Raw genomic sequence first — 16837 nt, 5'->3', positions numbered from 1 at the left:
CCTCTGATTGCTTGGATCTTGTTCATTACTTAGTAAAACACCCGTTACAAAAGTATTTCCACTTGTAAAATCAATGGAGAGGAAGAGATAAAAAAACATACCAATTCTGTGCTAATTGTCGAGGTCTAATCATTCCCTTTGACTTTCTAACTGCAGAGTGTGGACCCACTAAGTGGATGTTGAATTAGTGATGAGACCTTCCATCCCTAGGTAGGCTGGCTGAGGAATTGTTTGTGTGTGTGTGTGTGTGTGTGTGTGTGTGTGTGTGTGTGTGTGTGTGTGTGTGTGTGTGTGTGTGTGTGTGTGTGTGTGTGTGTGTGTGTGTGTGTGTGTGTGTGTGTGTGTGTGTGTGTGTGTGTGTGTAATTGCACTGTCTTTGACCTCCCTTTATCTTCTGGTCTGGAAAACCGTGGGAATGGCTGTTAAATGTTTGATTTGAAACCATGGGAATGGCTGTTAATTGTTTGATTTGAAACCGTGGGAATGGCTGTTAAATGTTTGATTTGAAACCATGGGAATGGCTGTTAAATGTTTGATTTGAAACCATGGGAATGGCTGTTAAATGTTTGATTTGAAACCATGGGAATGGCTGTTAAATGTTTGATTTGAAACCATGGGAATGGCTGTTAAATGTTTGATTTGAAACCATGGGAATGGCTGTTAAATGTTTGATTTGAAACCATGGGAATGGCTGTTAAATGTTTGATTTGAAACCATGGGAATGGCTGTTAAATGTTTGATTTGAGACCATGGGAATGGCTGTTAAATGTTTGATTTGAAACCATGGGAATGGCCGTTAAATGTTTGGTTTGAAACCATGGGAATGGCTGTTAAATGTTTGATTTGATTTGGGCCATCGTATTACTGCCGATTGGACTCCATGAATAATGAAGGAATTAATTATTGGGTTGGGAAGATTATGTTTTTCATGTCTCTCTGCTGTATCAGGTCCTACAGTATAACTCCTCACAGTCTGGACTCTGACTGGCCTTGAAGGCCTTCCTCCTCTTTGACCAACCAGAGCCCCTTTCTCCCAAACAGCATGTCATCCAGATTACATCATTGTGAGAGGTTTACAATCCAGACAGTCTGCTAGTTTGAACCCCTCTGAAAACCCATGCAGTATAGTTGGGTTAGCTGACAACGTCACGAAAACATGTAAGGTTGTGATTCTGGAAAACCAGATAGCTATCAACATCAAACTGCCATATGGGGAATTGTAGGGGGTTCATTTCAGCTAGTATTTTCTTGTTCTTGATACCAGGATTGATGTCACGTCTATGCTAATATGGCTAAACTTCGCTAGTAACGATGTACAGTGCATTCAGAAGGGATTCATAACCCCCATGTCTTTTCTCACATTTTGTTGTGTGACAGCCTGAATTAAACATTTGTTAAATTGAGATTTTGTGTCACTGGCCCACACTGTAACGGTCTTCTTCCTCCTCTGACGAGGAGTAGTAGGAAGGATCGGAGGACCAATGTGCAGCGTGGTACGTGTTCATGATTCTTTTAGTAGAACACAGAAAAATACAAAATAATAAAACAACAACGAGAAATAACAAAACTGAAACAGTTCCAAGTGGAACACACAGACAGAGAAAATAATCACCCACAAATCAAGGGTGAAAACAGGCTGCCTAAGTATGTTTCTCAATCAGGGACAACGATTGACAGCTGCCTCTGATTGAGAACCATACCAGGCCAAACATAGATCTACCAAATCATAGAAAAAAGAACATAGACTGCCCACCCTACTCACACCCTGACCAACTAAAACAAAGACATAACAAAAGAACTAAGGTCAGAACGTGACACACACACAATAAGACATAATGGATTTTTGATTTTAGAAATTAATTATTAATAATGAAAAGCTGAAATGTCATGAGTCAATAGGTATTCAACCCTTTGGTTGTGGCAAGCCTAAATAAGTTCAGGAGTAAACATTTGCTTAATAGTTGTCGTGTAAATTCTACATATGGGAAACTCAAAGTCAATCTTAAATTAATCATTGTTTATCGTCAACGTGCTGGAGACGTTCCAACAAACTTAATGCACCAAGTACACATGTCGATCAGGAGCTCTCCCGGGGCAGTCCCGTTAGATCTCTTATATACTGGCAAGTTATTTTTTCATGATTTAGCTTATTCATCATTCATAATTAATGTTTGCTTCATTCATGTGATGACCAATACTGGGTCATGCATGTAACAGACCAACACCTCACAAGGTTTCTTCTCTCTAAGCTGGGACCATGAATCTAAGATATCCCTTTCTCTAAACAAGGTTCTGGGCATACTGCCAAATTACAGATACTGATAGTGAGGATTTATTTAATCAGTCAACACAGAAATGATTGTTTTATAGAAATGCACAAACAGACTACAGTGTTATTAGAAAAGCATAAACATAAACAATTCCCTCACACAAGTCACATAATAAGTTGTATGGACTTACTCCATGTGCAATAATAGTGTTTAACATGATTTTTGAATGGCTACCTCCTCTCTGTACCCCACATATACAATTATCTGTAAGTCGAGCAGTGAATTTCAAACACAGATTCAACCTCAAAGACAGGGATGTTCTCCAATGCCTCGCAAAGAAGGGCACCTATTGGTAGATATGTAAAAATTAAAAAGCAGACACTGAATATCCCTTTGAGCATAGTGAAGTTATTAATTACACTCTGGATGATGTATCTATACACCCAGTCACTACAAAGTTACAGGTGTCCTTCCTAACTCAGTTGCGGGAGAGGAAGGAAACCACTCAGAGATTTCACCATGAGGTCATTGGTGACTTAATACAGTCACAGAGTTTAATGGCTGTGATAGAACTGAGGATGTATCAACATTGTAGTTACTCCACAATATTAACCTGAATGACAGAGTGAAAATAAGGAATCCTTTACAGAATGGACATATTCCAAAACATGAATCCTGTTTGCGATAAGGCACCAAAGTAAAACTGCTAAATATGTGTCCTGAATACAAAGCGTTATGTTTGGGTCAAATCCAACCCAAGACATCACTGAGTAACACTCTTCATATTTTCAGGCATAGTGGTGGCTGCATCATGTTATGGGTATGCTTGTCATCGGCAAGGACTAGGGAGTTTGTTTTGACAAAACGAAATGGAATAGAGCTAAGCACAGCCAAAATCCTAGAGGAAAACCTGGTTCAGTCTGCTTTCCAACAGAGGCTGGAAGACAAACTCACCTTTCAGCAGGTCAATAACCTAAAACACAAAGCCAAATAGTTACAGTTTTGACTTAAATCGGCTTGAAAATCTATGGCAAGACTTGAAAATGGTTGTCTAGCAATGATCAGCAACCAACTTGACAGAGCTTGAAGAATTTTTTAAATGATAATGTGCAAATATTGTACAATCCAGGTGTGCAAAGATCTTAGAGACCTACCCAGAAAGACTCACAGCTGTAATCACTGGTTCACAGGAGCCAAATTCATTGACTCAGGGGTGTTAATACTTATGTAAATTAGATATTTTCTGTACTACATTTTCCAATATATTTGCACAAAAAAATTGAAAACATGTTTTAATTTTGTCATTATTGGGTATTGTGTGTAGATGGATGAAGGAAAAAAATATATATTTAATGTATTTTTTAATTCAGGCTGTAACATGTGGAATAAGTCAAGGGGTATGAATACTTTCTGAAGGCACTGTGTTTTAGAGACAACAAGTGCTAATTGTGCAAATGTATGTATGTTTTTCAATAAACATAGGAGACAAAATATAGTTTTACATGTTGTCAACAATCTAAGCCAACCCCGTCTATTTTGCCCCATAGTTGTTGGCTTTGTTTCTAAACATCCAACCAGTCAGGCAGGGTAGCCTAGTGGTTAGAGCATTGGACTAGTAACCAAAAGGTTGCAAGTTCAAATCCCCGAATTGACAAGGTACAAAATCTGTCGTTCTGCCCCTGAACAGGCAGTTAACCCACTGTTCCTAGGCCGTCATTGAAAATAAGAATTTGTTCTTAACTGACTTGCCTAGTAAAATAAAGGTAAAAAATAAAATAAAAATATGTCTAGAAACTCATTTCCTGGACTCTACATTTAATTGAAGTGGTCTTTCCCCGTACATCAGGGACGCTATTAGTATCTACTTTAATAACACAGCATATTGCCTTTGAAATCCTGTCTCATCTTCTTCATATTCACCACCATCTGATCAACGTATCTGATCAACTAATGTATTTCCATCCAGTTGTCTGATTGACTCAGATCAATATCTTAATATTGATCGTTAGGCGTGACTTCAGTACTATACTGGGAATTTGGCCTATCGACGACGGGTAGGGTTTTAAAATACACTCTTATCCATTGATACCAGCCACCCAAGCTAGGACCCTAGGATTCATTGCTTTAATAAGTCCAGCACATTTGGACACAACAAGAGAACAGATAAGCCTAGCGCTGAATCCCAAATGGCACCCTATTCTGTACATAGTGCACTAATTTTGACCACGGTCCATATAATTGAACTACGTATATAAATGAACCATGGGGCTCCGGTCAAAAAAGTGTAGCGCACTATACAGGGAATAGGCTTCCATTTGGGATATGCTTGCCAGGTGGTGGGAAGAGACCCCATCATTATGCCATTCCGTTGACTGGTTGTGTTCCTGCCTGATTAAAATACCAGCAAGAGACGAAAAAAGACCAAAGGGTTGTTTCTGTTTGTTTACTTCAGAACGGAGGGATTCCAGAGGGTCACTACACCCCCCCCATGTTCTTCCTGAGGCCTTTCAACCTCTTCCTGTTTATCTGTGACCTTTATATCTGTGACCCTTATAGCAGGCTGAGACCAATACCCTTTTACTGGCAGAGGGAAAACTCCATATCTACTGGGTGAAATTCCACAGTGTGACATCACAGCAGCAACATTTGTGACCTGTTGCCACGAGAAAAGGGCAACCAGTGAAGAACAAACACCGTTGTAAATACAACCCATATTTATGCGTATTTATTTTATCTTGTGTCCTTTAACCATTTGTACATTGTTAAAACACTGTATATATATATATAATATGACATTTGTAATGTCTTTATTGTTTTGAAACTTCTGTATGTGTAATGTTTACTGTTAATTTGTATTGTTTATTTCACTTTATATATTCACTTTATATATTATCTACCTCACTTGCTTTGGCCATGCCAATAAAGCATGCCAATAAAGCCCTTGAATTGAATTGAATTGAGACACAGAGAGAGCGAGTGTGTGTGTGTGTGCATGCGTGCGTGCGTGCGTGCGTGTATGTGTGTCTGTGTGTGCGTGCGTGTGTGTGTATGTCTGTGTGTGTGTGTGTGTGTGTGCGCGTGTGTGTATGTGTGTGTGTGTGTATGTGCATGCGTGCGTGTGTGTGTGTGTGTGTGTGTGTGCGTGCGTGTCTGTGTGTGCGTGCGTGTGTGTCTGTGTGTGCGTGCGTGTGTGTGTGTGTGTATGTGTGTCTGTGTGTGTGCATGTGTCTGTGTGTGTGTGTGCATGTGTCTGTGTGTGTGTGTGCGTGCGTGCGTGTATGTGTGTGTATGTGTGTGTGTGTGTGCGTGCGTGCGTGTCTGTGTGTGTGTGTGTGTGTGTGTGTGTGTGTGTATGTGTGTCTGTGTGTGTGCGTGTGTGTGTGTATGTGTATCTGTGTGTGTGTGTATCTGTGTGTGTATGTGTATCTGTGTGTGTGTGTCTGTGTGTGTGCGTGTGTGTGTGTATGTGTGTCTGTGTGTGTGCGTGTGTGTATGTGTATGTGTATCTGTGTGTGTGTGTGCGTGTGTGTGTGTATGTGTGTCTGTGTATCTGTGTGTGTATGTGTGTATATGTATGTGTGTATGTGTATCTGTGTGTGTGTGTATCTGTGTGTGTATGTGTGTATGTGTATATGTGTGTGTATGTGTGTGTGTATGTGTATCTGTGTGTGTGTGTATCTGTGTGTGTATCTGTGCGTGTATGTGTATCTGTGTGTGTGTGCGTGTGTGTGTGTATGTGTGTCTGTGTATCTGTGTGTGTATGTGTGTAACTGTGTGTGTGTGTGTGTGTATCTGTGTGTGTATCTGTGTGTGTATGTGTGTATGTGTATCTGTGTGTGTGTGTGTGTGTGTCTGTGTGCACTCTAACCCCCTTCAGCCCAGTTCTACCTGAGTACAGACAGTGTCAGAGCAGCCGAAGAAACAAAGCGTCCAGCATCAGCCTTTCCCCCCTCTTCTCTCTTAGGACTTTTTAACAATACTCCTAAAGTCTGATATCTCAGCCCTGAAAACAGAAAACACCCTGTGGGAGTGAGAGGAGAGTTATGGAGGAGACATACGTTTACACACACACACACACACACACACACACACACACACACACACACACACACACACACACACACAGCTAACACAACAACATCCCACTGCCTGTGAGGAGAGGATCTGTCAGGTTGGAATTAACCTGCTGTGCCACGTCTCCTGTTGGTGGTTGAGTTTAATCAAAAGGTAGCTTACACCCCCCAGCAAGAGATGAGTCAACAGTGTGTGTGTGTGTGTGTGTGTGTGTGTGGAGGTGTGTGTGCGTGTGCGTCTGAATGTGTGTACGTGTGTGCGTGTGTGGGTGTGTGTACGTCTGAACGTGTGTACGTGTGTGTGTGTGTGTGTGCGTGTGTGTGTGTGTGTGTGTGTGCGTCTGAATGTGTGTACGTGTGTGGGTGTGTGTGTGTGCGTGTGTGTTATTGTGGAGATGTACATAGAAGTCCGCTAGGAACTGCTTCTGACACTGTTGACTTGGCAGGCATGTTGTGTGCGTGTGTGTGTGTGTGTGTGTGTGTGTGCGTCTGAATGTGTGTACGTGTGTGGGTGTGTGTGTGTGTACATGTTGTGTGCGTGGGTGTGTGTGTGTACATGTTGTGTGCGTAATGTCAACAGTATTTTCGCTCACCGCTGCGTCACACTCTTCCATTCTTAACCTCCAGTATCCTGTGGTCCTGTGATGTTCCTGTGGTCCTGTGATGTTCCTGTGGTTCTGTGATCCTGTGGTCCTGTGATGTTCCTGTGGTTCTGTGGTTCTGTGGTCCTGTGGTCCTGTGATGTTCCTGTGGTTCTGTGATCCTGAGGTCCTGTGATGTTCCTGTGGTCCTGTGGTCCTGTGATGTTCCTGTGGTCCTGTGGTCCTGTGATGTTCCTGTGGCCCTGTGGTCCTGTGATGTTCCCGTGGTCCTGTGATGTTCCCGTGGTCCTGTGATGTTCCTGTGGTTCTGTGATGTTCCTGTGGTTCTGTGATGTTCCTGTGGTTCTGTGATGTTCCTGTGGACCAGTGATGTTCCTGTGGTCCTGTGGCCCTGTGGTCCTGTGATGTTCCCGTGGTCCTGTGATGTTCCTGTGGTCCTGTGATGTTCCTGTGGTTCTGTGATGTTCCTGTGGTTCTGTGATGTTCCTGTGGTTCTGTGATGTTCCTGTGGACCAGTGATGTTCCTGTGGTCCTGTGGCCCTGTGGTCCTGTGATGTTCCCGTGGTCCTGTGATGTTCCTGTGGTTCTGTGATGTTCCTGTGGTTCTGTGATGTTCCTGTGGTTCTGTGATGTTCCTGTGGACCAGTGATGTTCCTGTGGTCCTGTGGCCCTGTGGTCCTGTGATGTTCCCGTGGTCCTGTGATGTTCCTGTGGTCCTGTGATGTTCCTGTGGTTCTGTGATGTTCCTGTGGTTCTGTGATGTTCCTGTGGTTCTGTGATGTTCCTGTGGACCAGTGATGTTCCTGTGGTCCTGTGGCCCTGTGGTCCTGTGATGTTCCTGTGGTCCTGTGATGTTCCTGTGGTCCTGTGCTCCGGTGGTCCTCTGGTCCTGTGGTCTGTGGTGGCCCTGTGGTCTGTGGTGGTCCTGTGGTTGTCCAGTGGTCTGTGGTGGTCTTTGGAGTATCCAGACACACACACACACATACACTAATGGAATATCCATCCTCATAGTTAATGACGGAGTGCGATGTGCCGTTCTGCAGGTTCCCAGGTTCCCTTCCAGATGTTAACCTGGTCACAGTACCAAGCCAAGACAATTAGTGTGTGTGTGTGCGTGTGTGTCCTGCATCCGAAGCCAAGAGGCACTTCCCATTTTCCCACTGTCCATCTACCTGATCTACAATCTAGGAAGAGGTTCTTGGCAGCAACAAAAGAATGTCACATCTAAGTCCCGCTTCCTGTTAGGAAGGACGAGAAGACATTGGGATGTGGGGGTGGAAAACTATGAGTCATATTCTCACCCTGCAGCTGTTTCAACATCAGCTAGCTCCCAGACCAAGGAGGAAAGCTATCAGTCATATTCTCACTTCTGTTGTTGATTTCGACGTCAGCTAGCTTCCAGACCAAGGGCCCAGTTGGCCTCCGTACAAGTCAGTGTGACGCTGGTGTGAGCAGCAGAGCGTTACAGGGAAGTACTTTATCTAAGTCTTCTCTCACTTCACAGACCTGACTTTAGATAGAAACCCTCCTGTAGGATTTTAGATAAGGTTATTATCTATTAACCAATGATATCAGGCCACACCCGGCCATGATTACAGATACCTGTGTGTGTTCTTTGACACGAAATAAACTATAAACTAACTTTTTTTCCTATTGTGTTATTGACTGTACATTTGTTTATGTGTAACTCTGTGTTGTTGTTTTTGTCGCACTGCTTTGCTTTATCTTGTCCAGGTCACAGTTGTAAATGAGAACTTGTTCTCAACTGGTCTACCGGGTTAAATAAAGGTGTTCTCAACTGGCCTACCTGGTTAAATAAAGGTGTTCTCAACTGGCCTACCTGGTTAAATAAAGGTGTTCTCAACTGGCCTACCTGGTTAAATAAAGGTGTTCTCAACTAGCCTACCTGGTTAAATAAAGGTGTTCTCAACTAGCCTACCTGGTTAAATAAAGGTGTTCTCAACTAGCCTACCTGGTTAAATAAAGGTGTTCTCAACTGGCCTACCTGGTTAAATAAAGGTGTTCTCAACTGGCCTACCTGGTTAAATAAAGTTGTTCTCAACTGGCCTACCTGGTTAAATAAAGGTGTTCTCAACTGGCCTACCTGGTTAAATAAAGGTGTTCTCAACTGGCCTACCTGGTTAAATAAAGGTGTTCTCAACTGGCCTACCTGGTTAAATAAAGGTGTTCTCAACTAGCCTACCTGGTTAAATAAAGGTGTTCTCAACTGGCCTACCTGGTTAAATAAAGGTGTTCTCAACTGGCCTACCTGGTTAAATAAAGGTGTTCTCAACTGGCCTACCTGATTAAATAAAGGTGTTCTCAACTAGCCTACCTGGTTAAATAAAGGTGTTCTCAACTGGCCTACCTGGTTAAATAAAGGTGTTCTCAACTGGCCTACCTGGTTAAATAAAGGTGTTCTCAACTGGCCTACCTGGTTAAATAAAGGTGTTCTCAACTGGCCTACCTGGTTAAATAAAGGTGTTCTCAACTGGTCTACCTGGTTAAATAAAGGTGTTCTCAACTGGCCTACCTGGTTAAATAAAGGTGTTCACAACTGGCCTACCTGGTTAAATAAAGGTGTTCTCAACTGGCCTACCTGGTTAAATAAAGGTGTTCTCAACTGGTCTACCTGGTTAAATAAAGGTGTTCTCAACTGGCCTACCTGGTTAAATAAAGGTGTTCTCAACTGGCCTACCTGGTTAAATAAAGGTGTTCTCAACTGGTCTACCTGGTTAAATAAAGGTGTTCTCAACTGGCCTACCTGGTTAAATAAAGGTGAAGTAAATAAATAGTGACGTGTATTGTTTGTCATTATACCCGGATGAAGACAGGTTGTCTGTTGAAATGTTGGTTATCAGGTTATTAAAGTACTGCATCTGAGCTCCTAGAGTGCAGCTCTCCTTTTCTTTTTCAGGTGTTCCACTCCGCTAGCCAGCACCTCACCTAAACAGGTGTTCTACTCCGCTAGCCAACACCTCACCTAAACAGGTGTTCTACTCTGCTAGCCAGCACCTCTCCTAAACAGGTGTTCTACTCTGCTAGCCAGCACCTCTCCTAAACAGGTGTTCTACTCTGCTAGCCAGCACCTCACCTAAACAGGTGTTCTACTCTGCTAGCCAGCACCTCTCCTAAACAGGTGTTCTACTCCGATAGCCAGCACCTCTCCTAAACAGGTGTTCTACTCTGCTAGCCAGCACCTCTCCTGAAACAGGTGTTCTACTCTGCTAGCCAACACCTCTCCTAAACAGGTGTTCTACTCTGCTAGCCAGCACCTCTCCTAAACAGGTGTTCTACTCCGATAGCCAGCACCTCTCCTAAACAGGTGTTCTACTCTGCTAGCCAGCACCTCTCCTAAACAGGTGTTCTACTCTGCTAGCCAGCACCTCTCCTAAACAGGTGTTCTACTCTGCTAGCCAACACCTCTCCTAAACAGGTGTTCTACTCTGCTAGCCAACACCTCACCTAAACAGGTGTTCTACTCTGCTAGCCAACACCTCACCTAAACAGGTGTTCTACTCTGCTAGCCAGCACCTCTCCTAAACAGGTGTTTCTACTCTGCTAGCCAGCACCTCTCCTAAACAGGTGCTCTACTCCGCTAGCCAACACCTCTCCTAAACAGGTGCTCTACTCCGCTAGCCAACACCTCACCTAAACAGGTGTTCTACTCTGCTAGCCAACACCTCTCCTAAACAGGTGTTCTACTCTGCTAGCCAGCACCTCTCCTAAACAGGTGTTCTACTCCGATAGCCAGCACCTCTCCTAAACAGGTGTTCTACTCTGCTAGCCAGCACCTCTCGTAAACAGGTGTTCTACTCTGCTAGCCAGCACTTCTCCTAAACAGGTGTTCTACTCTGCTAGCCAACACCTCTCCTAAACAGGTGTTCTACTCTGCTAGCCAGCACCTCTCCTAAACAGGTGTTCTACTCTGCTAGCCAACACCTCTCCTAAACAGGTGTTCTACTCTGCTAGCCAACACCTCTCCTAAACAGGTGTTCTACTCTGCTAGCCATAGCCAACACCTCTCCTAAACAGGTGTTCCACTCTGCTAGCCAGCACCTCTCCTAAACAGGTGTTTCTACTCTGCTAGCCAACACCTCTCCTAAACAGGTGTTCTACTCTGCTAGCCAACACCTCACCTAAACAGGTGTTCTACTCTGCTAGCCTGCACCTCTCCTAAACAGGTGTTTCTACTCTGCTAGCCAGCACCTCTCCTAAACAGGTGCTCTACTCCGCTAGCCAACACCTCACCTAAACAGGTGTTCTACTCTGCTAGCCAACACCTCACCTAAATAGGTGTTTCTACTCTGCTAGCCAACACCTCTCCTAAACAGGTGTTCTACTCTGCTAGCCAGCACCTCTCCTGAACAGGTGTTCTACTCTGCTAGCCAGCACCTCTCCTAAACAGGTGTTCTACTCTGCTAGCCAGCACCTCTCCTAAACAGGTGTTCTACTCTGCTAGCCAACACCTCTCCTAAACAGGTGTTTCTACTCTGCTAGCCAGCACCTCTCCTAAACAGGTGTTTCTACTCTGCTAGCCAACACCTCTCCTAAACAGGTGTTCTACTCTGCTAGCCAACACCTCACCTAAACAGGTGTTCTACTCTGCTAGCCAGCACCTCTCCTAAACAGGTGTTTCTACTCTGCTAGCCAGCACCTCTCCTAAACAGGTGCTCTACTCCGCTAGCCAACACCTCACCTAAACAGGTGTTCTACTCTGCTAGCCAACACCTCACCTAAACAGGTGTTCTACTCTGCTAGCCAACACCTCACCTAAACAGGTGTTTCTACTCTGCTAGCCAACACCTCTCCTAAACAGGTGTTCTACTCTGCTAGCCAGCACCTCTCCTAAACAGGTGTTCTACTCTGCTAGCCAGCACTTCTCCTAAACAGGTGTTCTACTCTGCTAGCCAACACCTCTCCTAAACAGGTGTTCTACTCTGCTAGCCAGCACCTCACCTAAACAGGTGTTCTACTCTGCTAGCCAGCACCTCTCCTAAACAGGTGTTTCTACTCTGCTAGCCAGCACCTCTCCTAAACAGGTGCTCTACTCTGCTAGCCAGCACCTCTCCTAAACAGGTGTTCTACTCTGCTAGCCAGCACCTCTCCTAAACAGGTGTTCTACTCTGCTAGCCAACACCTCTCCTAAACAGGTGTTCTACTCTGCTAGCCAGCACCTCTCCTAAACAGGTGTTCTACTCCGATAGCCAGCACCTCTCCTAAACAGGTGTTCTACTCTGCTAGCCAGCACCTCTCCTAAACAGGTGTTCTACTCTGCTAGCCAACACCTCACCTAAACAGGTGTTCTACTCTGCTAGCCAGCACCTCTCCTAAACAGGTGTTTCTACTCTGCTAGCCAGCACCTCTCCTAAACAGGTGCTCTACTCCGCTAGCCAACACCTCACCTAAACAGGTGTTCTACTCTGCTAGCCAACACCTCACCTAAACAGGTGTTCTACTCTGCTAGCCAACACCTCACCTAAACAGGTGTTTCTACTCTGCTAGCCAACACCTCTCCTAAACAGGTGTTCTACTCTGCTAGCCAGCACCTCTCCTAAACAGGTGTTCTACTCTGCTAGCCAGCACCTCTCCTAAACAGGTGTTCTACTCTGCTAGCCAACACCTCTCCTAAACAGGTGTTCTACTCTGCTAGCCAACACCTCTCCTAAACAGGTGTTCTACTCTGCTAGCCATAGCCAACACCCCTCCTAAACAGGTGTTCTACTCTGCTAGCCAGCACCTCTCCTAAACAGGTGTTTCTACTCTGCTAGCCAACACCTCTCCTAAACAGGTGTTCTACTCTGCTAGCCAACACCTCACCTAAACAGGTGTTCTATTCTGCTAGCCAGCACCTCTCCTAAACAGGTGTTTCTACTCTGTTAGCCAGCACCTCTCCTAAACAGGTGCTCTACTCCGCTAGCCAACACCTCACCTAAACAGGTGTTCTACTCTGCTAGCCAACACCTCACCTAAATAGGTGTTCTACTCTGCTAGCCAACACCTCACCTAAACAGGTGTTTCTACTCTGCTAGCCAACACCTCTCCTAAACAGGTGTTCTACTCCGATAGCCAGCACCTCTCCTAAACAGGTGTTCTACTCTGCTAGTCAGCACCTCTCCTAAACAGGTGTTATACTCTGCTCGCCAGCACCTCTCCTAAACAGGTCTTCTACTCCGATAGCCAGCACCTCTCCTAAACAGGTGTTCTACTCTGCTAGCCAGCACCTCTCCTAAACAGGTGTTCTACTCTGCTAGCCAGCACCTCTCCTAAACAGGTGTTCTACTCTGCTAGCCAGCACCTCTCCTAAACAGGTGTTTCTACTCTGCTAGCCAACACCTCTCCTAAACAGGTGTTCTACTCTGCTAGCCAACACCTCACCTAAACAGGTGTTCTACTCTGCTAGCCAGCACCTCTCCTAAACAGGTGCTCTACTCCGCTAGCCAGCACCTCTCCTAAACAGGTGTTCTACTCTGCTAGCCAGCACCTCTCCTAAACAGGTGTTCTACTCTGCTAGCCAACACCTCTCCTAAACAGGTGTTCTACTCTGCTAGCCAGCACCTCTCCTAAACAGGTGTTCTACTCCGATAGCCAGCACCTCTCCTAAACAGGTGTTCTACTCTGCTAGCCAGCACCTCTCCTAAACAGGTGTTCTACTCTGCTAGCCAGCACCTCTCCTAAACAGGTGTTTCTACTCTGCTAGCCAACACCTCTCCTAAACAGGTGTTTCTACTCTGCTAGCCAGCACCTCTCCTAAACAGGTGTTTCTACTCTGCTAGCCAACACCTCTCCTAAACAGGTGTTCTACTCTGCTAGCCAACACCTCACCTAAACAGGTGTTCTACTCTGCTAGCCAGCACCTCTCCTAAACAGGTGTTTCTACTCTGCTAGCCAGCACCTCTCCTAAACAGGTGCTCTACTCCGCTAGCCAACACCTCACCTAAACAGGTGTTCTACTCTGCTAGCCAACACCTCACCTAAACAGGTGTTTCTACTCTGCTAGCCAACACCTCTCCTAAACAGGTGTTCTACTCTGCTAGCCAACACCTCACCTAAACAGGTGTTCTACTCTGCTAGCCAGCACCTCTCCTAAACAGGTGTTTCTACTCTGCTACCCAGCACCTCTCCTAAACAGGTGCTCTACTCCGCTAGCCAACACCTCACCTAAACAGGTGTTCTACTCTGCTAGCCAACACCTCACCTAAACAGGTGTTCTACTCTGCTAGCCAACACCTCTCCTAAACAGGTGTTCTACTCTGCTAGCCAGCACCTCTCCTAAACAGGTGTTCTACTCTGCTAGCCAACACCTCTCCTAAACAGGTGTTCTACTCTGCTAGCCAGCACTTCTCCTAAACAGGTGTTCTACTCTGCTAGCCAACACCTCTCCTAAACAGGTGTTCTACTCTGCTAGCCAGCACCTCTCCTAAACAGGTGTTCTACTCTGCTAGCCAACACCTCTCCTAAACAGGTGTTCTACTCTGCTAGCCAACACCTCTCCTAAACAGGTGTTCTACTCTGCTAGCCATAGCCAACACCTCTCCTAAACAGGTGTTCTACTCTGCTAGCCAGCACCTCTCCTAAACAGGTGTTTCTACTCTGCTAGCCAGCCCCTCTCCTAAACAGATGTTTCTACTCTGCTAGCCAGCACCTCTCCTAAACAGGTGTTCTACTCTGCTAGCCAGCACCTCTCCTAAACAGGTGTTCTACTCTGCTAGCCAACACCTCTCCTAAACAGGTGTTTCTACTCTGCTAGCCAGCACCTCTCCTAAACAGGTGTTTCTACTCTGCTAGCCAACACCTCTCCTAAACAGGTGTTCTACTCTGCTAGCCAACACCTCACCTAAACAGGTGTTTCTACTCTGCTAGCCAGCACCTCTCCTAAACAGGTGTTTCTACTCTGCTAGCCAACACCTCTCCTAAACAGGTGTTCTACTCTGCTAGCCAGCACCTCTCCTAAACAGGTGTTTCTACTCTGCTAGCCAGCACCTCTCCTAAACAGGTGCTCTACTCCGCTAGCCAACACCTCACCTAAACAGGTGTTCTACTCTGCTAGCCAACACCTCACCTAAACAGGTGTTTCTACTCTGCTAGCCAACACCTCTCCTAAACAGGTGTTCTACTCTGCTAGCCAGCACCTCTCCTAAACAGGTGTTCTACTCTGCTAGCCAGCACTTCTCCTAAACAGGTGTTCTACTCTGCTAGCCAACACCTCTCCTAAACAGGTGTTCTACTCTGCTAGCCAGCACCTCTCCTAAACAGGTGTTCTACTCTGCTAGCCAACACCTCTCCTAAACAGGTGTTTCTACTCTGCTAGCCAGCACCTCTCCTAAACAGGTGTTTCTACTCTGCTAGCCAACACCTCTCCTAAACAGGTGTTCTACTCTGCTAGCCAACACCTCACCTAAACAGGTGTTCTACTCTGCTAGCCAGCACCTCTCCTAAACAGGTGTTTCTACTCTGCTAGCCAGCACCTCTCCTAAACAGGTGCTCTACTCCGCTAGCCAACACCTCACCTAAACAGGTGTTCTACTCTGCTAGCCAACACCTCACCTAAACAGGTGTTTCTACTCTGCTAGCCAACACCTCTCCTAAACAGGTGTTCTACTCTGCTAGCCAGCACCTCTCCTAAACAGGTGTTTCTACTCTGCTAGCCAGCACCTCTCCTAAACAGGTGCTCTACTCCGCTAGCCAACACCTCACCTAAACAGGTGTTCTACTCTGCTAGCCAACACCTCACCTAAACAGGTGTTCTACTCTGCTAGCCAACACCTCACCTAAACAGGTGTTTCTACTCTGCTAGCCAACACCTCTCCTAAACAGGTTTTCTACTCTGCTAGCCAACACCTCTCCTAAACAGGTGTTCTACTCTGCTAGCCAGCCAGCACCTCTCCTAAACAGGTGTTCTACTCTGCTAGCCAACACCTCACCTAAACAGGTGTTTCTACTCTGCTAGCCAAGCACCTCTCCTAAACAGGTGTTCTACTCTGCTAGCCAGCACCTCTCCTAAACAGGTGTTCTACTCTGCTAGCCAGCACCTCTCCTAAACAGGTGTTCTACTCTGCTAGCCAACACCTCTCCTAAACAGGTGTTTCTACTCTGCTAGCCAGCACCTCTCCTAAACAGGTGTTTCTACTCTGCTAGCCAACACCTCTCCTAAACAGGTGTTCTACTCTGCTAGCCAACACCTCACCTAAACAGGTGTTCTACTCTGCTAGCCAGCACCTCTCCTAAACAGGTGTTTCTACTCTGCTAGCCAGCACCTCTCCTAAACAGGTGTGCTCTACTCCGCTAGCCAACACCTCACCTAAACAGGTGTTCTACTCTGCTAGCCAACACCTCACCTAAACAGGTGTTTCTACTCTGCTAGCCAACACCTCTCCTAAACAGGTTTTCTACTCTGCTAGCCAACACCTCACCTAAACAGGTGTTCTACTCTGCTAGCCAGCACCTCTCCTAAACAGGTGTTTCTACTCTGCTAGCCAGCACCTCTCCTAAACAGGTGCTCTACTCCGCTAGCCAACACCTCACCTAAACAGGTGTTCTACTCTGCTAGCCAACACCTCACCTAAACAGGTGTTCTACTCTGCTAGCCAACACCTCACCTAAACAGGTGTTTCTACTCTGCTAGCCAACACCTCTCCTAAACAGGTGTTCTACTCTGCTAGCCAGCACCTCTCCTAAACAGGTGTTCTACTCTGCTAGCCAGCACCTCACCTAAACAGGTGTTCTACTCTGCTAGCCAGCACTTCTCCTAAACAGGTGTTCTACTCTGCTAGCCAACACCTCTCCTAAACAGGTGTTCTACTCTGCTAGCCAGCACCTCTCCTAAACAGGTGTTCTACTCTGCTAGCCAACACCTCTCCTAAACAGGTGTTCTACTCTGCTAGCCAACACC

At 45.7% G+C, this 16837-nt stretch overlaps 1 protein-coding gene across 1 annotated transcript; it reads right to left on the bottom strand.

Moving 5' to 3' along the window:
- Positions 1-6943: 6943 nt before the first annotated feature.
- On the bottom strand, positions 6944-7948 carry LOC135572667 (transcription initiation factor TFIID subunit 1-like). The gene has a single exon (XM_065021105.1). It carries the CDS (start codon positions 7946-7948, stop codon positions 6944-6946), a length of 1005 nt encoding a protein of 334 aa, XP_064877177.1.
- Between the last annotated feature and the right edge of the window lie 8889 nt (positions 7949-16837).

Source organism: Oncorhynchus nerka, linkage group LG7 (assembly GCF_034236695.1).
Source record: "Oncorhynchus nerka isolate Pitt River linkage group LG7, Oner_Uvic_2.0, whole genome shotgun sequence".
Lineage (NCBI taxonomy): Eukaryota > Metazoa > Chordata > Actinopteri > Salmoniformes > Salmonidae > Oncorhynchus > Oncorhynchus nerka.
The sequence above is the reverse complement of the archived record's forward strand: the minus strand, read 5'-3'. Positions and strand labels throughout refer to the sequence as shown.

What these genes read in the sequence shown, in the direction of transcription:
- LOC135572667 (XM_065021105.1), bottom strand. Translation starts at nt 7,948, where the DNA reads ATGGATATTCCATTAGTGTATGTGTGTGTGTGTGTCTGGATACTCCAA.